This window comes from Oryzias latipes, chromosome 16 (genome assembly GCF_002234675.1).
Source record: "Oryzias latipes chromosome 16, ASM223467v1".
In the NCBI taxonomy this organism is placed as follows: domain Eukaryota; kingdom Metazoa; phylum Chordata; class Actinopteri; order Beloniformes; family Adrianichthyidae; genus Oryzias; species Oryzias latipes.
The window spans coordinates 4,562,114-4,586,994 of record NC_019874.2 but is presented as its reverse complement, the minus strand read 5'-3'; the positions used below and the strand labels follow the sequence as shown (position 1 = coordinate 4,586,994).

At 40.0% G+C, this 24,881-nt stretch overlaps 1 protein-coding gene across 1 annotated transcript in view; it reads right to left on the bottom strand.

Moving 5' to 3' along the window:
• The window catches only part of me1 (malic enzyme 1), an 81,489-nt gene that overhangs the window by 4,731 nt on the left and 51,877 nt on the right, over nt 1-24,881 (bottom strand). Inside the window, exons 4-6 of the mRNA XM_023964043.1 lie at nt 20,504-20,579; nt 18,089-18,250; nt 7,509-7,612 (exon numbers count right to left, since the gene is read on the bottom strand). Of these exons, the coding sequence (XP_023819811.1) occupies nt 7,509-7,612; nt 18,089-18,250; nt 20,504-20,579 (342 nt within the window). The remainder of the gene's footprint in view (nt 1-7,508; nt 7,613-18,088; nt 18,251-20,503; nt 20,580-24,881) is intronic.

The following is a 24,881-nucleotide window of genomic DNA, read 5'->3' as shown; positions in this document are numbered from 1 at the left end:
GGATCCCTTTACTGCGATGCACAGCATGAAACGGATGCTCTGACAACCTGACGACACACTACTAGAGACGTGTCGAGGAAAAAAATGTGTTTTCCATCAGGGAATGAGCAGCAGTGATGCACCAAGAGTCTGCACGGATAAGGAAGCCAAAAGAGAGCAGTAAACTGGAGCACGCCTTACCAATATTCAGACTCCCACCAAGCCAGCACATCTTCACAATAAATTTACAAAAAGAAAACAACTTCTTTAAAACAGGCTATAAAATGAAAGTTGCAGATTTTATGAAAATGAAGATCTTTTAATGGCTGTCTCTGAGACATTCCTGATCAGGGGAGGTTTTTACAGCATTTTCTTTGGGTATAGTGTACACACTTTCAGTCTGTGACACAAATAAAGCAGCCTCCTCCTTTCCAGCCGGTTCCAGCACTTTTGTTTAGAGCTCTCATGATACAAACAACTGATGGTTCTGCAGAACACACCTACATTTGTTTACCTCCAAACACTGCTTCTACTCTAAAAGCTTTAACGCACCAGATCATCTCCCGTTAACCCTTGTGCTATCCTAGGCACTTTAACGTTGGGAGTTGGGTCATCTAGACCCACTAGACAGTGCTCTGAACCTTTTTTCTTCAATGATTTGTGATCTTCACTGGTGTCCATGGATTACATGAAATCTTTCCACCTTTATCCACCTTTGTCATGGTAGGGAGAACACGTCAATGTAAGGGTGGGGTCATCTAAGATAACACATATGTTATACCAAAATGGAAGTCAAGTTTCCTCCATTTGCTGTTGACTAAGAGGTATAAAGAGTGAAACCGTTGATGATAAAAATGGTGTTTCAGTAACAAGAATTACTGGAATAAATGACAGCATGAATGAGGAATTTATGTTAAATGAATGTTTTAATGAGAAACCAATAGTCTTGACAGTTTGGATTCCTTCATTTGTTGCAGGTGGATGCAGCGTGCAGAAAGCAGCTGACAAACATCAGCATGCATCTGACTGACTGCAGATGGGCCTCTAAAGGTCATGAACTGTGTGTTATCTGGGGTTAAGGTGCTGAACAAAAGAAACTCTTCTACCTGTGCAAGGAATGTTGTTGTAAAGCTCACACAAATAAAGATAAAGCCATGTTTCAATAACACGCTGCATGCTTTCCTAAAACTGAAGCCTCTGTCACCTTTCTGTCAAGTAAAACTGGGATTGCTCTTCAGAGACATGGCGAGTAATGCATACCAAGTATGAGCACACCTTAAAAAAAATACATTTGTGTTGAAAAGGAGGAAAAGTCTTCAATCACACGGTAGGTAATGAGGAAAATGTAAAATTCTGCATTCGTGTGTAATCATTGGAGGAAATCTAAACCTGGCATTTTCACTGTTCTAGGAAATGTGCTTTTGTTTGAATGACCATGAGCCTAATTAATATGCTGCACGTTATTTCTTTACACTTAGAATCCATAATTTGAAGTTACCTTTAGGTGTCAATAGTTAATCTAAAAATATAGACAGAAGATAAATGATACTGTACTGAGTAATGTACATACAGTAAGTGAAAAAAATGTATATGAAAAACACACTTAATCCACTTAAACAGAATGTTAAAAATGGCTAATTTTATTGACAAAAATAGTTGATTAGTACTAGGATCTGAGACTTTCTTTGAATCCAGAAACCAGGGACTTTGTTTCATGTTTGGATCATGTCATTTAGAAGACAGACACTTTATGACTGACATCTGGATTTACCAGAGATCTGTTTCCATCTCTTCCTCTGGAGTTTTGTCAACAGCATCTGCTCAAAGAGGTCTAGAGTGAGATGTACTTTGTGGGAAAACTGTCAGAACAGGAAGGAAAAGGACTTTCCACCTGTTTGACATGATCAAACCACAGCCTGTGGTCAAATCTGATACATCAGCTTTTATTTTTTCTATAGTTCCTTTACGTTTATTAAACGTATCCAAGAGAAGGAAAAAAACTGTCGGCATCGGTCCTTAGCTTCTTCTTTAGGTAAAGGAATGCAGGACAGCTCAAAGGAATAGTAGAGTGAATGCCGTAGATACAGGAAAATGCTAAGTTTAGCGACAAATGAATTCCCTTCTCCTCAGAAGACGACTAATGCTCCCCTTTTATCTAATCAAATGACGGTTTGCGGACAGAGCATGAACATGTGGCTTTTCATGACTCCAGAAGGAGAAAACTTTCTGAGGTTGGCTTCAGTTCTGGTCTCATTCAGTTATACGAGTGTCATGTGCAGGTACACATGTCTATTTTTACATAAGAATTAAGTAATACATCTGTGTCATGTGTTTATTGATACTTAAGAATTCTTAATTCTGTCTGATAAAAGTTATTTACTGGATAATGATAAATCATGTAATAAAAATGGTTACGGTGGAGCAGGGGCGGGATTATACAGTTTACTTCCTTCCACTCCCTTTCAAGTTACCTTCGATTTAATGTCTAATTATTGTAAGTTTGATATGTCTATGTATGAATGTATATATGCTGATTGTTTTGGGATTATTCTTGCTTTGACTGTTTGAAATAAACTATTTCAAATCAAAAATCCAAATCAAAAATGTTCTGGACATATGGATTCTGAATTCCTGTCTGGCCATTAAGGAGATCGTTCTAATGAGCCTCAAAGGGAGTGAACCTATAAGAAGAAATAAAAAGACATCCAGCATTTCCCTCATTATGTGAAATCCAGTCTTTTAAGTTACAGCAATGAAGACATGTTACTTCAGTGTGATTGTATCAGAACTCACACCTTGTACCATAGCTCAAATACTTATGATTTTCATTGCACCTGTAATATTAGTTTGGGTGTTTTAGGAGCTGTAAGCTAGTGGGAGAGCGTGTAAACAGATGGGTGATGGGAAGTGGGGCAAAGCTTACTCTGTGCCAACAGTTCCATCCACAATTCAGTGGCTACTGCCGCTGTGCAGGAACTATACCCTAAAAAACAAAACAGGTTTTTTGATTTTGGTTAAAAATGGCATAATCAAAATCAAAAGACCTTAGAGAACACTTTAAAACAGATCAAAAATGATTGGAGGGAGTCTTAAAGTAGTATGTGACACCTCCAGTAAAATGGTGAGATTTGATTCAAACCATACTGAGAGTTTCTTCCTTAGAAACACGTGGAAAACATGAAAGCGGTCCCATCCATCCGTCACGTACAGGTAAGCATGTAATGCATTTTTAACTTGGAGAAAAGCCCTTTGGTGTTGTCAAAGCTCCCCCCTGTTTTCCTGCAGACACGGTCTCCGGATCAGTACCTCTGAATGGGTAGCCTTGCATAGCTCTTCATGCTGCGCTGAGCAGAGGAATTCAGCATGCGGGCGAATGAATCTCTACCGACAAATTTTCGGAGTGAGCTGACCATGCTAAATCTCCACGCTCGTTGGACAAATCAGGGATTTGAGGCAGCAAGGCTCCCCTCACCAGCAACAGCCTCGTTGTCCCTAAATGTCCCCTGTTGCAGTGTTTTTCTATATTTTTGAGCCAAGGCACACTTTATCCTTGACAAAAATCCCGCGGCACACCAGCATCCAAAAATTGAAAAAAGGAGAAACTCTATTGTCTGTACTGATCTACAGTCCCTCTGCAATATCACGTGCATTTTTGTGATAATTGTGGCAGAAAAAGCTGGAAGTTGCAGCTGTTTTTTCTAAAAGTCTTGTAATAAAAGTGATGTTAATTTTTAGTAATAATTTTCAACTAAATTAGTTGAGATTTTACCCTGGTAGTTCTTTTTCCCTTCAGTTTTTTAACATTACAATTCCATGTAACCTCACAAAAAACCACATATATGTGCGTTTTGCTTGTTCTTGAACATGCGACACATGCTCTGTGTGTCCGTGGCTTAGGACCTCTGTGATGTTCACTGTGAAGCATAACTCCAACGTTTGTTCTGCAGGTTGACCAGAATTCTCAGGAAACAGCGTGGTTTCATCTTAGACCACAATGGATCCTGTTTTTTTCGGATTAGAGGAAGCACAGGGTAATGTGGATTCGAGTTCTGCTGACAAGAGAGATCACAACAGACAGGGGGTTCAAACTGATTCATTAGTTTCACTCATGACAGCAACAGAGAGCCAGAAAGGATCACAACAAAGGTCAAAGACAAGGGTACACAGCTGTGTGCACACACCTCTTTCCCTGCAGGGCTTTGTGGTGGAGGCCTTCATAAATCCCTGGCCCCACTCTCACTCTCCAGAGAGTCAGCATCTCTCAGCACACATTATTTGTCAAATCCCCAGCTGTCATTAAATAAAGGCTTGTTCTGCGTCTGTTGACCCCTCCATTCATTCATCAGCTGTGTACTTGGAGCACAGCCGTCCAGTCGATGGCGCTCCTTAGATTTTCAAACACCATTTTCTGTCAGGTCCTTAACAACCTGTCAGAACCCAAGAGGTGGAGCAGATTTCAGAATAAAAGCTGGAAAGTAAATCTCAGAAAATGGCCTGATCAGCATTAAAACGTAGTTTTATACGCATTTGGAGAACAAGAGGTTACAGAATTTTATTAATTTCTTCAAATCATGAGAATTTTATCAAATTCTCAAGATCAACTGGCCGGACACCATCTGCAACGAAGAGCTCTGGCATAGGATGCCACCTGTCTAACAAATCCAGTGGTAAAATCTCCTCAGTCCTAAATATTCCAGGGAACTATCAGCTCTATCAGAACAAAATGGAAGAGTTCGGGAACAACAGCAACTCAGCCACAAAGTGGTAGACCACATAAACTGATGGAGAGGGGTCAGTAGATGCTGAAGCACACGGTGCAAGGAGGTTACAGACTTTCTGTGCAGTCAATTGCTACAGAGCTCCAGACTTCATGTGACCTTCAGATCAGCTCAAGTACAGCACGCAGACAGCTTCATGGAATGGGTTTCCATGGCCGAGAAGCTGCATCCAAGCACATCACATCACCAAGTGCAAGTGGGTTCCTTCCTCTTCCAACATGGCCATGCAGCAGAGCACAAAGCAAGGTCCATACAGACATGGATGACAGTCTGATGTGATGAACTTGACTGACCTGCACAGAGTCCTGACCTGAACCCCATAGAACACCTTTGGGATCAATTAGAGCGGAGACTAAGAGTCAGGCCTTCTCCACCAATATCAGTGTGTGACCTCACCAATGGGCTTTACAAAGCATGGTCAAAAATTCCTGTAAACACTACTGAACCTTGTGGACAGCCTTCCCAGAAGATTTGAAGCTGTAATAGCTGCAAGGGGTGGACCATCATCATATGGACCTCCATGGGTCGGGAATGGGATGGTACTTCAGGTGAGCCAATACTTTTGGTAAAATAGTGTAGTTTTCTTCTTTAAATCGTTAAAACATCGCTATAGCTCATTCCCAATTAAATCTTGTGCCAAATTTAATGATTAAGACACGATCAGGGGTGTTTTTTGTTTTTTTTACTAGTGTTGCTACAAATAAACTTGTTGAAATAATTGTTATTGCAACATTAAAACAAGTAATCTTTCCAGTTACAAGATTCAGGCTTTAAAGTACAGCTGCAGGCGGCTCGACTTAAATAGGAAGGGAACATTCTGACTAACCCATTGGAAGTCCCCAAAAAAGTCTGTTCAAACTGATTGGTTTGGAGAGCAGATGAGAGCTTGAGGTCGAAGAGTCCAGGATGACATTCATCCAACAGACACACGAGAGTCAAGTCCAAATGAACTAATATGTTTTCCTGATAAAAAATCTTTTTTTTTTTTTTACAATAAAAACGATTTAAAAAAAATTTAAGATAGAAAAGGCAAGAAACCTGAGGGATGGACAGTAGTTTGATTTTGACATGACACCAAATTCTTAATGTACTTATTCTTAAATGTACTTTAAGTGTGTTCCCTAAAATTCCTTCAGATTTCTCCTCTCCAAGATGAGTCACTGTGAAGTATTTTAGTCTGTGTGACGTTTCTTAGAAAAACTAAACATGGATATTGCTTGCAGAGATGTAATTATTCCTTAAATCTCTGAGCCCATAATTATTCATCTTCTGCCAATCTGGCTCCTATGGGGGAAAAAGCAGTGCTGTTCTGTTTTTGGGAAGCTACTCAGTTATTAGAGTCGTGGCTTCCTGTTGCCAGCTGGAAGGGCCTAGATCCAGGCTTCTCCCTCCAGGCTTCAGTCTATCTGTGAGTTGGGATGAGGCTTAAGCAGGCCTGTATGTGTGTGGTTGGGATGGCTCTACGGCACACAGATACAGAAAAGTTAGCATTTAAGATCAGTGGTTTTCCATTCTGTTTCAGTCAGGAAGCAGTTTGTGAAAGTGCAAAACCCCCTAAAACCAAACGGAATGTAACTCCATCCGTTTTTCTCTTGCAGCAAATAAAATAATGCACATTTAACCATGATGACATTAAGCAACTATTGCAACTATTTCATCCAGTAAATGGAGAGTTGAAAAGTTTCTTTGCCACAGTCTCATGCATTGTTTTTTTGCTTTGTATTGACACTCCAGAGCTGCCTGGATTTAATCCCCCATCCTGGCATTGTTGTGTCATCTTTTGTTTGGATATTCATACCCCTTTATTTGAGCTCTTACTGAAAGCAGCAGCGAGAGTGCAAGCAGCCACGGGAAGCTTCTGTTGAGTCTGTGGGTCAGAGAGAGCTGTGTATTGCTTTGCACACCAAAATGGTTTTTCCCCCATCCTGTTGTGGTAACGCACACTCCGAAACAACACAATGTGTGTGGACAAACACACCTGTACATGCAGATTGCACAGTAATGACCCTTAATTACAGCAGCCACCAAGTGGTACTGCTTTGAGAAGGTGCTAAATGTGTTCCCACAGAGCTGACTCATGCTTTTTGACTGAGAATACATTAAAATCAGAAGCTGTTTATGCATGGAGCTACAACTAAACTGAACTGATTCTGTTCTTTTTTTGTAAGAATTACTGTAACACTATGTTTTGATCTTTAGCTATGAAGAAGAATCGTCCTCAAAATTCTTAATTTAAGATTAAAAAAAAGCCAAAGTGGTAAAATGACATAAGCAGTAAGTCTTTTTCAAGACTTCTGAATCGCTCAAATGTTGTCTTCATTGCACAAACTGTCATTGCTAAACCACTTAACATTTTTCCTTTAAGGGCTCAGAGTGCTGCTGTGACCAAAATGACAATAGCAGGCAGATTAAAGTAGATAAATGGTAAATGGTAAATAGCGTATACTTATATAGCGCCTTTCTTCCTACAAGGACAAAGCGCTTTACAGTCACAGACCCATTCACCCAGTCACACACACATTCACACACACAGTCACACACTGGTGGTCGCTCCGCTGCCAAACACAGGCGCCTGCCTACCACCAGAGGCAAGGTGGGGTTCAGTGTCTTGCCCAAAGACACTTCGACTCATGGGCGTGCAAGGCGGGAATCGAACCTGCAACCTTACGATCATGGGACGACCGCCCTACCGCTGCACCACGGCCGCCCAGGTAGGCATATGAGGAACAAAAGGTCAGTGCGACCATGCACCTGTCTGACACAGCTTTCATAAACTCGTCCAGCAGGTCATCGTAGGGCTGACCTCGCACTCTTTTGTGTCTTAACCCAAGGTAGAGGGGGTCCTTCAACAGGGCCTGCAAATACAAAACAAACAAAAAGAACAGAAAAAAGGTCAGTACTGAGTAGAAGCCCTTCAGCTCTCAGAGGTAGGGCAGGTTTATTTTTATAGCATAAGTGCTTTACAGAAAAATAATCTAGCCACAGGGGTTGCAAGCCAGTTGCCTCTGTGCCGGTCCCAAGCCCGGATAAATAGAGAGGGTTGCGTCAGGAAGGGCATCCGGCGTAAAAATTGCCAAAATAACCATGCGAATCATCCACAACACTTTTGACATACCGGATCGGTCGAGGCCCGGGTTAACAACGACCGCCACCGATGCTGTTAACCTACAGGGTGTCGGTGGAAATTTGACTACTGTTGGTCGAAGAAAGAGGGGAGGCAGAAGGGCCCGTGGCCAGAGAGAGAAGGGAAAAGGCAGGAACATAGGTTTGAGAATAGGGACTCTTAACGTTGGCACAATGACAGGGAAAGGCAGAGAGCTGGCAGACATGATGGAGAGAAGGAAGGTAGATGTACTGTGTGTGCAGGAGACAAGGTGGAAGGGCAGCAAGGCACGTAGTATTGGAGGAGGATACAAACTGTTCTATCATGGTGTTGATAGGAAGAGAAACGGGGTAGGAGTGATTCTGAAGGGGGAGTTTGTAAACAGTGTTCTAGAGGTGAAAAGAGTCTCAGACAGGATGATGAGCCTAAAGTTAGAAATTGAAGGGGTGATGGTGAATGTAGTCAGTGGGTATGCGCCACAGGTTGGCTGTGAGTTAGAAGTGAAGGAGAGATTCTGGAGTGAGTTGGATGAGGTCATAGAGAGTATCCCCAGAGGAGAGAGAGTTGTTATTGGAGCAGACTTTAATGGGCATGTTGGTGAGGGCAACAGAGGTGATGAGGAGGTGATGGGCAGGTTTGGTGTGAAGGAAAGGAATCTGGAGGGACAGATGGTGGTGGACTTTGCGAAGAGGATGGAAATGGCTGTAGTCAACACTTACTTCCAGAAGAGAGAGGAACATAGAGTGACATACAGAAGTGGAGGTAAGAGTACTCAGGTGGACTACATCCTGTGTAGACGAGGTCATTTGAGAGAGGTTAATGACTGCAAAGTGGTGGTAGGAGAGAGTGTAGCCAAACAGCACCGCATGTTGGTGTGTAAGATGACTCTGGAGGTCAGGAAGAAGAAGAGAGGGAAAACAGAAAAGAAGACCAAGTGGTGGAAGCTACAGAATGAAGAAACTTGTGAGGAATTTAGGCAGAAGTTGAGACAGGTCCTGGGTGGTCAGGATGAGCTTCCAGATGACTGGGAAACTACAGCAGAGATTATCAGGGAAACAGGTAGGAAAGTGCTAGGTCTGTCATCTGGAAAGAGGAAAGACGGTAAAGAGACTTGGTGGTGGAATGAGGAAGTACAGGAATGCGTCCAGAGGAAGAGGTTGGCTAAAAGGAAGTGGGATGTAGAAAGGACTGAGGAAGGTAGACAGGAGTACAAGGAAGCGCAGCGTAGAGTGAAGAGAGAGGTGGCAAAGGCCAAACAGAAAGCTTACGATGAGCTATATGACAGGTTAGACACAAAGGAAGGAGAAAAGGACTTGTTCAGGCTAGCCAGACAGAGAGACAGAGATGGGAAGGACGTGCAACAGATAAGGGTGATTAAGGACAGAGACGGAAAGGTGCTAACAACCCAGGAGAGTGTACAGAAAAGATGGAAGGAGTATTTTGAGGAGCTGATGAACGTGGAAAATGACAGGGAAAGAAGGGAGGAAGATGTGGTTGTTGTGGAGCAGGAAGTAGCAGAGATTGGAAAGGATGAGGTTAGGAAGGCTCTGAAAAGGATGAAGAGCGGAAAGGCCGTTGGTCCTGATGACCTACCTGTGGAGGTATGGAAGTGCTTAGGAGAGACAGCAGTGGAATTTCTAACGAGTTTTTTCAATAGGATTCTAGAGAGTGAGAAGATGCCTGAGGAATGGAGGAGAAGCGTTCTGGTTCCGATCTTTAAGAACAAGGGTGACACGCAGAACTGCAGCAACTATAGAGGAATAAAGTTGATGAGCCACACAATGAAGCTGTGGGAAAGAGTAGTGGAAGCCAGGCTTAGGAAAGAGGTGGAGATCTGTGAGCAGCAGTATGGTTTCATGCCCCGTAAGAGCACCACTGATGCCATTTTTGCTTTGAGAATGTTGATGGAAAAGTACAGAGAAGGTCAGAAGGAGCTGCATTGTGTGTTCGTAGATTTAGAGAAGGCGTATGACAGGGTGCCGAGGGAGGAGCTGTGGTACTGTATGAGGTCGTCTGGAGTGGCAGAGAAGTATGTCAGAGTAGTTCAGGACATGTATGAGAGAAGTATGACGGTGGTGAGATGTGCTGTAGGTCAGACAGAGGAGTTCAAGGTGGAGGTGGGACTACACCAAGGATCAGCTTTGAGTCCTTTTTTGTTTGCTATGCTGATGGACAGGCTGACAGACGAGGTAAGACAGGAATCTCCCTGGACAATGATGTTTGCGGATGACATCGTAATTTGCAGTGAGAGTAGAGAGCAGGTGGAGGAACAGCTAGAGAGGTGGAGGTTTGCTCTGGAAAGAAGAGGCATGAAGGTCAGTCGTAGTAAGACAGAATACATGTGTCTGAACGAGAGGGATCAAGGTAGAAGCGTTAGGTTACAGGGGGCTGAGGTGAAGAAGGTGCAGGAGTTTAAGTACTTGGGGTCAACAGTTCAGTGTGATGGGGAGTGTGGAAAAGAGGTGAAGAGGCGAGTGCAGGCAGGTTGGAGCGGGTGGAGGAAAGTGTCAGGAGTGTTGTGTGACAGAAGAGTGCCAGCAAGACTCAAAGGAAAGGTGTACAAGACAGTGGTGAGACCAGCTCTGCTCTATGGGTTAGAGACAGTAGCAGTGAGACAGAGACAAGAGGCTGATATGGAGGGTAGCGGAGATGAAGATGTTGAGGTTCTCCTTAGGAGTGACCAGGTTAGACAGGATAAGGAACGAGTACATCAGAGGGACGGCTCATGTTGCCTGTGTTAGCGACAAAGTCAGAGAAGCCAGACTGAGATGGTTTGGACATGTTCAGAGGAGGGATAGTGGATATATTGGTAGAAGGATGTTGGAGATGGAGCTGCCTGGCAGGAGGGCAAGAGGACGGCCAAAGAGGAGATACATGGATGTCTTAACAGAGGACATGAAGTTGGCTAACGTTAGGGTAGAAGATGTTCATGATAGAGCGAGGTGGAAAAGGATGATTCGCTGTGGCGACCCCTGATGGGAAAAGCCGAAAGAGAAAGAAGAAGTGCTTTACAGAAAAATGACAATATAAAAGCACACAAACATAAATTACAGTTAAAACCTATTTTAAAAATCACGTATGAACAAGAACAAAAGAGTGCAGATAACACACTTTCATCTCTCAACCGCTAAACTAAAAAGAAAAGTATTTAATTTGAACTTGAACAATGTCAGAACAGAAGAGAAGAGACAAAAGTTCCCATCAAACAAGATCTATCAGGAACCAGTTTATAAAGCTGTTACAGAATTCATGCTTTAACTCCAATGCTAACTTTATAAACCACAAAAAAATAAAAACATCTTAGAACATTGTATTCAATAGATAAATGCTATTTAAATCTATCTAAATGCTATTTAAATGTCCGTCCAAAACAGCCTAAAAACAGCCTTCCTATGTGTGTGCAATTTCACAGCCTAGTTCCATCTTTCACACAGGTTTAGTGACATCACATCCTAAAGAGCACATGTTTTAAACTGTCTTTATAGAAACCACTAAGTCAAATGTCATCTTCTTCTCCACCTTAACTCACAGTCAGATGGTAAGCAGACCCAAAAATGACAACACAACGTCCTCCTTAAAAAGGCCGATCTAGTTCACACTGTAGTCCAATAACAAACTGAGCTGCAAGATTAATTAAAGAAACTAATCCCTTTAAAATAGTAAATGCCATAATATTTCTACTCTCTGCTACGACAGCGTATTAGGGCCGCCATAAAAGAAAAAATATACATATATTTGTGTTAAAAATCATAATTTTATAAAGAAAAAGCCATGGCGTTTTGAAAAGAAAGTTGTCATTTCATGAAAATAAAGTTGTACATTTACGAAAAAAGTGAAGATGATTAACCCTTGTGCTATCTGTGGGGTCCAGATGACCCGATCCTTACAGTGACGTCTTCTCCCTACCATGACAAAGGTGGATGAAGGTGGAAAGATTTCATGTAATCCATGGACACCAGTGAAGTTCACAAATCATTGAAGAAAAAAGGTTCATAGCACTGTCTAGTGGGTCTAGATGACCCAACTCCCAATGTTAAAGTGACTAAGATAGCACAAGGGTTATGGGAGGTTCTTGATCAGTGTGGTGTCCATCCGAATGCTCTGAAATGTCTGCAACATAAATTAAACTGCTAATATCTCATTGTTCTTGTCGAAACATTTTAAAAGCTTAATGTAACATTTACATTTTTGAAAAAGTCTTGTAAAATTGCACCTTTTTGAAGAACACGTTTCTGACTTTGGTCTTATAAATTGTTGATTTTGTTTTCATAATTGTACAACTTTTTTCCTCATAAATGAACAACTTTTTTGTCACATATTTGTTTTACTTTTCTTTTATAAAGGCCCTGAAGCTCTGTGGTAATTTTAAATAAAGTGAAACAAAACGAAACTTTTAAAGTAGACAAACGCACTTAAATTAGCAGCTGGTTTTTACATTTTTGCCACAATTACACTTTTAATAGAACCCAAACTAGGTGTGGATCTTTATGGGTCTTCTGCACTTCTGAATTTTGACTAAGAAATAAAAGAAAGAAGTGTAAAGAAAAAAAAGGAGAAATAACAGAACACAATTACAGAAGTTAGTCAGACGGTGTAAATTATTCTATGGTCTAATGTACAAAAAAAAACAGCAATTCAATCGTCTCCTTGCAAAAAAGAGCTCAGTCTGAGTCCTCAATCAATCGTTCTCCAGAGTAAAAGTCTCTGTTTAATAAGAAGACTTTACTCTCAATTTGTTGTCTGAAAAAAAAAAAATCACACTTAAAAAGTAAGTAAGGTGTTAACACTAATTTGTTTTGACACACAAACGAATATTGCCATTGGAGGGGTGCGCTACCACACAGTATGAACAGAGAGTAAATCAACATCACTTCAAGCTTAACCTCCAATATGTTTAACTTCTAAAGGTTTTGGATCTTTTGTGCAACAATAAAACGCCTCACTGGAGCAGACGGCCCTCATTTCCACACATAATTAAATGGTTCCTCAGAGATGAGTGCGATTTGGATCCCAAAGAAGCCACCTTTCCATGGCAGAGCCAGTGTCTGCCATGTCCAAGAACAGTTCAGAAGGTTTATTTGAAGTAGCATTCATTACAGGGCTACAAGCCTTCTGCTGGAGAATCTTTGGTGGATTATAAAATGGCCAAGTTCAACAGCAACCAAAACAAGCATACGTTTTTAAATGATCCCTTAGGAAGGGGCCTCATCTCAGAGGGGGATTTTGGTGGCCATTTCACAAAGAAATGATGAACATACAAGGAGAAAGAGGAGAAATGTTCCAGGAATAGCTTCATTTTTCTGTAGGCCATGAGGTTCACTTGGAAACATGGACTCAATGACTTCGTTGGGTCATAGAGATCAGCCCCTAAGCAAACTCAAGTTATCTGACCTCATTGACTCTGTGCTGAACTGCTGACATGACTTGTCTTTCTGTCACTGCATGTCTGCTGTAACCTGGACCTGTCTTTATTCTGTACAATCCCTTTCCTCTCAAAAATCCATTAATCCTCATGGCTGTGAAGTTCATGTATGCAAGAGACTCACACTCCTTGTAGTTACTGTGATCCAGATGGTCGGAGCAGAAACATCTTCTTGCTTTATGTCTTCAGTTTTGTCTGTAAACGTGCTTTCATAAAGATTTTGACTATTTTAGTTCCCTCAGTAGAACATTTGCCTTCTACACAGATGTTTCATTTGTTTATTTCTTTTAATTTCAGTCTGGCTATACTGTAAAAAGTCAAGTTTCTCTTGAAATGGGATCCCTGTTGATGATGATCTGTTTATGTTGACTATTAATGTCATCCGCATCAATAAAAATAAAATTACTTTTGATTTTCTCTGTATCATAAAAATAGATATGTCCCCAAAAAGTCAGAACAAGTTTAATATTACTTTTTGTCAATCATTTAAATAAGTCAAAATGTTATTTCACGAGGAGTCAAAAAAACATAAATTGGAATACATCAAGTGTTAATTTATTTTAGCCTTAAATCTAGTAAACAATATGACTAACAGGTAATACAAGCCCCAAATCCAGTGTTTCAGAAAATTAGAATATTGTAAAAAAAAGTCTGTTGGAAACTGATGGTGCCACAACATAAATGGTCTCTCAGTAGCTACATAAGTTTGCTGACTTGACAGATTTCCAGATGATGTTCATCAAAACCCTTCACAATAAAGACAAGCCATTAAAAAAGGTTGTTACTAAACAAGATGTGTGGTATTTAGGACAAAATGTGGCAGGAAAAGATGTGGAATCAGGTAAAACTGCAGTCTAGAGAGGACTGAGGCTAAAATCAGAGCATCAAGTGTTACTCCATTCAAAGTGCTGCAGTACTTGTTTCAAACCACTCCTGAGACGTCAGAAGCATCTTCCGTGAAGGACAATTAAAACTGGACTGTTGCTTAATGGTCCCAAGTCCTCTTTTTCAGATTAAAGCAAATATTGGTCCTAGAGTCTGGTGGAAGATTGAAGAGCCACAAAATCCAAATCGCTTCAATTCCAGTGTGAGGGTTCCGCAGTCAGTGATGCTCTTAGGCACCAGTTCATCTCGTGGTGATGGTCCACTGTTTTCTGAAGTCAACAGTCAATGCAACATCTACTGGGAAATTCTGGAGCATTTTGCTGCTCTCTGCTTTAGAGGGTTTTTGCTTTTTCATTAGTACTTCACTAACTTAATGGCTACATCTGTGTCAGAGACTGGTTTGCTGTTCTCGATGGTTAACAAATTTGCCTTACCTGAATTTGATGAAATAAATCTATAAATCATTGTTAAATTGAAAAAGGAAATGCACCTGACCTGAAGGCAGCTGTCAGAGAAGCCTGGGCTTCCATTACACCTCTGCAAAGCCACAGGCTGATCACCTCCATACCACGATGCATGGATGCAGTATTTCAAGAAAAATGAGTCTTAGCCAAGTCCATAGAAATACACTAGACTAAAAACACATTTTATTTTTATTAATCTAGTGCTTTTGCTGTTTTAAATCTGTGTGCAATGATTCTTTGTAATTCCATGTGTGTTAATCCATAGTTTTTGTGAGGTATTGGAGCCAGGGTGGTTTTTGTTCTGCTTTTATTTTGTTACTTCCCGTATCTCACATGTCCTCTCATTTCAGTTGTCTTGACCTTCCCTCAGTGTGTTCACCTGCCCTCCCTGCTGTGCGCACCTGTTTGTAAATGTTTAATCAATCCTCATGGTTATAGTCTGCGTCTCCCCTGCACTTGTTGCCAGATTGTACACAGAGTTACTGGGATATTTTGGCTTAAGAGCAACTTAACAATTAAATTCGAGTTTTCGTTGGAAAATCCTGTGTCCTGCATTTTGTGTCCACCTCGTATCCTGACAGTTTTGATGTCTCCAATGTGACTCTACAATTTTCATAGTCATGAAAATAAAGAAAACTCTTTGAATGAGAAGGTGTGTCCAAACAAAACGGCCCTCTCACCCTCCGCAGGTGCTTTTCTCCTCCAAGCTGGGGTCCTCTACCAGAGGCCTGGGAGCTTGAGGGTCCTGCAGTATCTTAGCTGTTCCTAGCACTGCGCTTTTCTGGACTGAGAGGTCTGAGGTCTTTCCAGGCCTTTCTCAGTATTAAAAGTTTTAACTAGACATGTGAGTAAGTTAGTTTTAGAAGAAAAAACAAACAATCTATGGAGATTTTGGCTCTGACCTCCCCTCTCCTGATATGGCAGCTGTTGAGAAATCAATCTAATCCAGACAAAAATGTTGAACCTACAATTTGGAGAAAAGTATAGAGGCACGTCTGGGTCGTGGGATCCGTCTGCAGGACTATTTGGCTTCCTGCCTGCTTCACTCTCTCTACCCCTTCACCCACTCAAGGGCACATATAATCCCATAATAAGGGTCATTTTAATAATTAGCCAGTGTTTCATCCCCCCCCCCCCCCCCATTCTGCCCCATCATTCCTTCAGGGTCTGCAGATTAAGATGCAGCAGGCATAATAATCATCACACATCCTTCTCTCATTTCAGTGAATGTGTCATTTCTGCAGAAGGTTAGGAAAATGTGTGTCAGGGCAGAACCTGGCAAATATCAGTATCAAGATGTGATGGAGTATTTCTCATGTTTGGTGTTGATAACAAACCGTCTAAAAATGAAGACATTTCTCATTTTAAAACTGTTAAGCATTCTACCTTTATGAGAAATTAATTTAATAAGTCTGCGGTTTTGGTGATGAATGAGGCAACCACTCATTATTTAATGTTTTTACTGTAAACCTTTTCTCACAGAAGAACATTTGAACTAGAGGGGATTTAAGGTAAAAGAGCAAAAAAGGGAATTAACATTTTTGTGCTTCATTTCAGAGCAAACTGACCAAATCCGCAATCTGTCAAACCATTTGATAGAAGACAAACAAGCTGCAAGAAATTGGTAATGAGAGCCAAAATCTTTTATTTTATCATTAAAACAATATTCTCAGCAAAGCCCCAAAATGAACATTTTCTTAAGGTGGACCAGGGTGTGCATAGTCTTTTAGAAATGGTCTAATCTGTAAAGGAAAATTTTAACTCTTAAGCACCATAAAAAATATCAGCATGGTTTCCTGGGTTTAATCTAGTTTAGGTTGATCTTTGGTGGATTGCATTTAAATACTAGACACTGATCATAAGTAACACCTTTAAACCGTGGCACCAGTAATGAAGCGCATCTGGGATACACTATAGTGTGAAAGGAGGACAGAATCGGTTGACACACAGGTCTCAAACAAATACAAAAAAAGCTTTGCAGGCCCTATAAGGAGAATCACAGAGATTTTAACACAGTGACACATGATTTGAACTCACTCTGAGGCCAAGGCTCAGGGCTGATGCCTCGTCAGAGTGGGAGATCATTTAAATTTCATCCAATTCCAAACACATTAAAACCACAAAGATATAAAACAAAGGCTATGTGACCTATTTTTATCAACGGTTTGGGATTAATATGCTTCTTATGCAAGATACCGGTACTCCTGAAATCAGCTAATAAACTGCATGAAAGTAGATACAAAGTGACCTTAGGACATAAACGATTGCCTGGAGATTTTTTTTCATCTCTCTGGTTTCTGTCCAAAGTTTTTTCTTTCTATCTTGATCTATCTTGATTTGCAAACCCATCAAACCTCAGCAACATCTCTTACTTTTAATCCACCGAAGTATCTTCTTGGAAAGGAGTTAAACTTATCTGAAAACTGTTTTGGAAAAAGGAGGACAGCCTCTGAACTTGAAGCTGAGTTCTGTCAGACACACTGGCAACAGAGCTGCCTGCTCACTTCTGCTGAGTTCTGGAGTTTGTGCACACCAAAGTAGCCAGGTTAAAACCGGGTTAAGACCATCATATGTGAGTTTTCTGGTTCATGTAGGATGAAGACTGCAGCAGCGTACAGTGAACAGTGACAGCTTTGACTCTGGCTGCTGTTCACACAGCTGGCAGAGGACAGAGGTGCTTTCCCCACTGGCGTTTGTCAGTGGAATTGCTTAGTTCACTTATGTAAAGGGCGTTTTCTGGTTTAAAAGTGGGAAAACTGGCTTTCACACAAATAAGCCAAAGCCCACCTGACTTGGGTGGATTGACTGCTTTATTTTGTTTGTTCTTCACCAGAAAAAAAAATATTAAAAAACTGCTTTTTAAACAAATCCTTTCAAGTTGAAGCACTTTTAAATCCACAGTGTTGGTGGATTTAATAGCAAAAATTAAAAGCAACATTTATTTTTTGTAAACATTGCTAAAAAGAGGAGCTGAACAAACTAAACTTAGGAAAAACAAGTGATCTTTTGACAGTTAAAGCCTTTAATGTTTCCCACAACATTTTCCATCTTTTGTTTCCTTTTGTTTCCTTTGTTTCCTTTTCACAAATGTACCATCCTGATATCACTGTAATTGTCATCACATTTAAAAACTATCATTCTGTGAATGTGCTCAAAGCCAAAAGAACAAAAATCAAATAAAAAACAAACAAAAATGTAAGTATTGAACAAGAGAGGGAATTCAAAGTTTCATCTTAAGGCTCTTGAGGTCTTAACTGGCCCTTTGAAAACAACTGAATTCCTAATCTTTTCAGAAGTCAAATCAAAAATGTTTATACTTGTTACAGTATTGTCAGTGATGTGATCTTAATGTCAGTATGTGCATCAGCAATGTACTGTATCTCGTGCTAAACCAATAAAGCGGCTGCTTCTATTTCTCTGCATGATGACAGATTGAATGCTGAAAGTCGGTTTTTACCTCATTATCTGTGCCCACATCCAGCATGACAGGCAGGCACTGTTGTGGTGGCATGCCTCCGCAGGCTGTGTACAGGGCCAGCTTGCCCACTGGGATGCCCATACCATGACAACCCAGGTCTCCAAGCCCCAGGATCCGCTCTCCATCAGTCACACACACGGCCTGTCAACCACATGGTTGTCAGAACTGAACCAAGCCAAACACCTTAAAGAGTGTGTCTCAGCATTCTTCATGAAATCTTCAAGGGTAGCAATCATGGTTTAATTAAATACTGTATAAACTCTTATATTAACCGTTTTTTTTTAGAAAATGTCAAAAAATGCTCTTTGCTTTTGCTCAGACATTTCATCCTTTCTTTCACACTTTCCAGTGACAGGTTTTTCCTCTAACACTGTTCAGGCTCTGCAATATTTCAAACCAATGTCCTCCTTTGGGATGATTTTACCGCATAAATGTTATCTACGGAGCCTGTGACCTGACATGGGTAAAATAATAAATATCTCGTTCCCCCAAATTAATATCTTATTCGCACACAATAATTAAATTGTGGGAATAAAATTATATGTTGTTCCCACAAAATAATATTCAGTTCCCACGCATTAACTAATTTGTGCGAACGAAATAATTATTCACGTCATAAGTCATTCATAAACACGGATGTGAGCAATATTTGGATTTACAGCAGATACCTTCATATTTCTTTCTGTGTGTGTCTCATTACATTGCATGGAAGAAATGGATGATGTTTACAGATCAAATTAATTTATTTTAAAAAGCTTTTTTTATTGCGTGGGAACGAGGTATTAATTTGTGGGAACGAGATATTTATTATTTTACCCATGTCAGGTCACGGGCTCAGTAAGAGCAGACTAAGAGTTAAATATGAAGTTATTTGCTGTGACGCAGGTAACTGGCACATTTGACAGTTGCACTCTGACAAGCTCATGTAATTAGTTTTTCAACTGAAAGGTTAAACCCCGCTTGATTCCTAAAATAGAAAATGTTTCAAAGTTTCTTTCTAAAATCCTCTGTCAATCTTTTTTCTGATTTTTTGTTTGTTTGGTTTGATGCAATTTTTCTCCTTTTGCCTTTTTCTGTCGGAATTATTCTAAACTGGAGTTTTGGTCAGAGCACAGGTAAGCAGCAGCTTTTTAGCTCTGAGGTAAATGCTTTGCTGTTGACAGCTATGAACAGGTGGCTGATGCAGCAGGAATATCTGACATGCCAAGAATGCCTACCAGTGTCGTCATTAAGATGAAGGATGGTGAGATTAGATATTTGTTTTACACGCAGGATTAAGGAACAGGGTTTGGATGTTTGAGAAATGAGCTGCTGCTTCAAAATCTCTCACATCATAAAAAGTTTAATAGAAGTGGAGAAGCAAGATACAGAGGCTAATCAAACTGATGAAGGAGGCCGACTCTTCTGATGCTTGTGGAGCTGATTGTTCAAAGGAGGCTTTAGAAGACAAAAACTCTATTGGAAAACCTTGATCATCCATTACATAACACATTAATCCAACAGTGTCCACATTATGGGGCTTTAAAAGTTGGAGATTTTCTTTTCTTTTTAAAGTTATTTATTTCAAATTCATATGATAAAAATAAACATCATAAACAGAAGTATATGATGAATGACAATAATCAAAGTTTGAAAAGGACTTTAATTGAAGATCAACAATTTATGGAGACCAAGCCTCTTTTTTATTTTTTCCAAATATAAATTCGTACAAACAGTATGTTTTATATAATTACAACAAGTAAACACTGACAACAATCAATTATGGTCAAAAGTTTATATAAAAAAATACAAATGGATGTATGTTGTTGACTTCTTTATATCCATTTATTATATCACCTTTTATCATTTTTTAAACGTTTTATTATGAACATGATTGGAATTGTTTTAAAATCAACCAGGTCTTCAAATTTTAGTAATTTTAATTTGTTAACAGTGAGTAAGTCACCTTTATATAAGATGATCTGGTGATTATTCTTATGGCTTTTTTTTAAAGACAAAGACAGTTTACTGTTGTTTTGTATGTATTTCCCCACACTTCATAACAACATAATAGATCATGTATGGAAGGATGAAGTGTACTTACAAAGTGTAGCTGATGGCTGATTTTTTTTTTCTTAACTTTGTGAAGATCAGATATTGATGCATTTACTTTAGAATTTATGTTTTGAATTTTAGTTTTGATAAGTCAGAAAGAGCTACAATGAGAAAACTTCTGAAGGTGGTGGTGACCTATAAAATGACTCCTTAATCCTAAGAATCGACATTTCATTTGTAGAAGACGAACAGTTCAAATTTAGCTGAGTCAAACCACGTCTGAGTCCTATTTGTGCCTTTTCTTTCTTCTCCAATTAGTTTGATTTAAAGGTTCAAAGGTTTTTAATTCAGTTTATTTACCTTAATGTCCTTTTCCGGCCAATTTTGAAGAATTGAAGCAATGTGGCCGCTGTCATGAATCGTGATGAATAGACCCCTGGAAGACAGAAAATCATGCAGACTTGAGTTAGTGTGAAAGCAATAGATTTTGTTCTCTTTACTCTGTCTAGGTTTCATGTATTTAATGTCTTCCTGTAGGGCCTAAAAGCACATCAACTCTTAGTTTATTGAATCTTTTTCCAACAGCTATCGTTTTAGCCCTGAAGGTTGGGTGAGGTTAAGGAGGTTTTTTTCCCAACCATTTCAAGTTGTGCTGTTCTGAGGACCTCACACTGTAGTACCAAGCTGAGGGCCTCTTCAAGGATTTTGGCCTTTGTGATTCTCAAAACAGGAATGTATCCTAATATCACCTCCTTCATATCACTCCTCTTTTTCACGCCTTTGGTGGAGGAAAACCCCAGGATTAAAGATATTTTCCGAAGGTGGAAGGTCCAGCTGCAGCATCCAACTTGAAATGTATGAGGGGTAGCACCTTATTCATGCTCCAGTGACTGTTAAATCCTCATTATTTGTGAAAAATTGCTCCAAAACCCAAAATGTTCCAAGGTCGCTCCTGGTTGAACAAAATTCTAAACTTGATCTCTACAGGTGGTTATAAAAAGTAAACTTAAAAATGCAGGCGGGAATAAACTAACATAAAAGTGTCAAATAAAAGTGCTGAGATAATTCACACACATGACTCAATGTCAACACAGGTGTCCACCTAACATGAGGAACCACAGAGGAAACCATGAAAATCCAAGATGTGTAACTGGAAATCCAGCATGTTAACACCAACATCTGTTTGACACTTTGACTTATTTGGAATATTGACAGGGATACTTAACCAAAAATAGAATATTAAGGGATTGAAACGATGTTTAGCTTTAATTATGGTTATTTAACTTCAAAATGGCTAACTCCTAAGACATTTGTAGAGTGGTCTGTTTTTTTGTTTGTGCGCAAGCTGTGAAGCTGATTGGTCGGTGCCACAGCCACATGACTCCTGTTAAATGTGCATTGGAGGTCACACATGGCAAACATGTCAGAGCCCCCCGATTCAGGAATGTTTGCTCAAAGAGGTAAGCTATGCGTCTCTTCTAATTGATTAGGCAGGGCTGAAACCCCCTTTTTCTGAAGTTTATTGTTTCTTTCTAAGCTTTTTTTATGTATTTTCTGGGACGGCGCTCAGGGGCACGAGGTCTGTTTACTGCTCTCTATAGTCCCTGAAAGCCAAACGAAGCCTTTCAAAGGTGGAATTTCTTGGGTTTGTGGGGATTGGGGATGTCACAATTCCCACTTTAAAACCAAACTGTATCTTACACCATTAAAACGAATCATGGGCAGAAAAATTAATTGTTGCATCCCTACTGCACACCACTATGTTTACATTGAAAGTGTCAAACTGGCAAATTTAAGGATTTACTATCTATTGTTTTATGACATTACACCAGGCTTAGAATGACCCAACGGAAAGGTTTTTCTTCATTGCCAATGTAAAAAAAGGATATATCTGAATTTTAAGAATTTTGTTGTTTTTGTAATACGCCATCATACATCAAACCAAAACAAAACCATGACCCAAATATCCAGGTTTGATCAAAATTGTGGGGAGAGTGAATTATTATATCCCTATTGTTTTATTTTTGAACAAAACAAGTATATGGCTTTTTGCAAAAAGTTTTTTTCAATTTATAATTTTTACTTTATTTCTTTATAAACTCATTCTTGCCTTCTAAAAAAATTAAAGAATGCCCTTTTTTGCTTTTAACCAATATGCTGTTTTTCTGTTTGGAAGCTAAGTATCATGAATGGTCACCAGTGTTGAAGGTAATGAATTACATAGTAATGAATTACTCTAATTTAATTACTTTTGTCAGGAACGGAGTAACAAAACTAATTACAGTCCAAATTTCTGTAAATACATTACAATTAATAGACAACAGAAACCCTCATTACTTCATTACTCACATTTTGGTACACTTAAATCATAGGTGACTCATCAAAAGAAATTGTGAGTAGGCTTTAAGATTGTCTCTTGGTTAAATGAAACAAAACAAATACTAATAAAAACAGGTGCTGATGCATGCATGGTAATGCAGAGCTGGAGATTGGTCAGAGTAAGAAGAGAGTAAACCTGGACAAATTCATAGAGGCATTCGGCAACTGGAGATTTTCAAATTATTTCCATTTTGTTATAAAATAAAAGCAAAAACATTTTAGCTAAGTGCAAGTTTTGTCCTGGAGATTAACTGCTTTCCACTGCCTTAGTGTCCATGAGCAACCTGTCTTGGCTACAATACAATGTACATTTTTTCATGTTGAAGTGGTGATAAAAAACTGGATTGCCCTTGTGTCGCCTCTGTTTTTATTTGTTGATTTTACAAGGGTGTCTTGTTTGTGCTAGCTTTATTCCCTTGAGAATTTTTATGTGAGTGGAAAAAATTAAAGTAAAGCAATGAGTAATTAACTACTTTTTAACTGGGGAATGAGTAAAGTAATTTAATTACAATTTCATCCAGTAACTAAAGTAATGTAATCAATTACTCTTTGAACGTAATTTACCCAATACAGATGACCACTAGTCGATTTCGAAGCTTTATTCCTTTATGAATTTGTTATATTGCTCCAATCATCAAACACGTCAGTTATGACAGGTACTGTTTCGCTTGATGCTGAGGGTGTTCAGTGGTTGAGGTGGGGGCTCCACGCAAATCTGTCATCTTCTTTCACACCAAACTTATCTGTGTGCACCGGAACAGAAAAGGGGGTCATCCCCAAAATGCCTGCATAGTTAGGAATTTTAAGCACTGAAATTCCCAATTACTGAATGGAAGAAACCACGCTTGAATCTACAAATCTGGCAGACTGTCCTCTGAACTCTGTCCATAGCTTTAAAGGCCCACAGAGATCTTTTTTTCAATACTGCATTTTGGGGGACAATTTAGACTTTGTGATTTAAGATCACACAAGACTTTCTGGAACTTCATTGTTCATTTGCTGTTGTTGCTAAATACATCAATATTTCCTGGTTGCTGGGTTTCTGTCACTACACAGACCTGTGGAAGCCAAACAAAGGTCACTAGGTCACAGGCATCTTTCTGGCTGCTATAACAATCCAAATATTGTTGCTGGCTTCGGAAGTAGGACATCTGAGGTCAAAGTTTCTATCTTGCTTTTGGTCAGGGACCTGTAATTGGAGTATCCAGGTCTCCGCTATGTCTGCTTCAGGAAGCACTTCTTTTGTGTTCCTTTGGACAGACCTTTTTCTTTTTGAAAGTTCATGCTTCTAACTGCAAACTACATTCTATTCGGTTTCTGTGCTACCCCCCAGAATGGGTGTGGCCAAAATGACAAGTCACACACTGAAGTTAAGGGAAAGCTCAGCAGAAGTGACCTCAGAAGTGAGCATTTATGAACAACAGGATGGTTTCATGCAGAGAAAGAGAACCGCAAATGCAATATTTGATTTTGGGATGTTGATAGAGTACAGGGATGATCAGAGAGCTACACTATGTCTTTGTACATCTAGAAACAGTCTGACAGGAAACAAGGAGAGGAGCTGAGGTTTACTTGAAGAAGTCTGGAGAAATGGTGAAGAACTTTGGAGTTGTTCAGGACATGCATGAGAGCTGGGAGACAGTGGTGAGATGTGCTGCTGGTGTGACAGAGGAGTTCAAGGTGGAGGTGGGACAGCACCAAGGATCAGCTTTGAGCTCCTTTCTATTTTTCTGTGGTGATGGACAGACTGACAAATGAGGTCAGACAGGAATCTCTGTGAACCATGATGCTTGCAGATGACTTTGTGATCTCTAGTAAGCGCAGGGAGCAGGTGGAGGTGCAGAGGTAGGGCGGTCGACCCATGATCGTAGGATTGCAGGTTCAATTTCTGCCTTGCACGCCCATGAGTCGCAATGTCCCTGGCAAGACACTGAACCCCACCTTGCCTCTGGTGGGAGGTTGGCGCCAGTGTTCGTCAGTGGAGCCGCCATCAGTGTGTGAATGAGTGAATGGGATTGTGACTGTAAAGTGCTTTGGGCCTTGAAGAAGGTAAAAAAGGGCTATATAAGTATACGCCATTTACCATCTAGAGAGGTGGAGGTTTGCTGTGGAAAGCAGAAAAATGAAGATCAGATGCAGCAAGACAGAATGTGTATGAATAAGAGGAATTCAAGAGGAATGGTGGGGTTACAGAAGGCAGAGGTGAACATGGACTTTAAGAACTTCCATTCAACAGTCCAGAACAACAGAGAAGGAGAGGAAAGAGGTGGAGAGGTGTGTGCAAACAAGTTGCCAAGGATGGAAGAAGGTGTGATATGTAACAAAAGTGTCAGGAAGAATGAAAGGAAAGGTGCAGAAG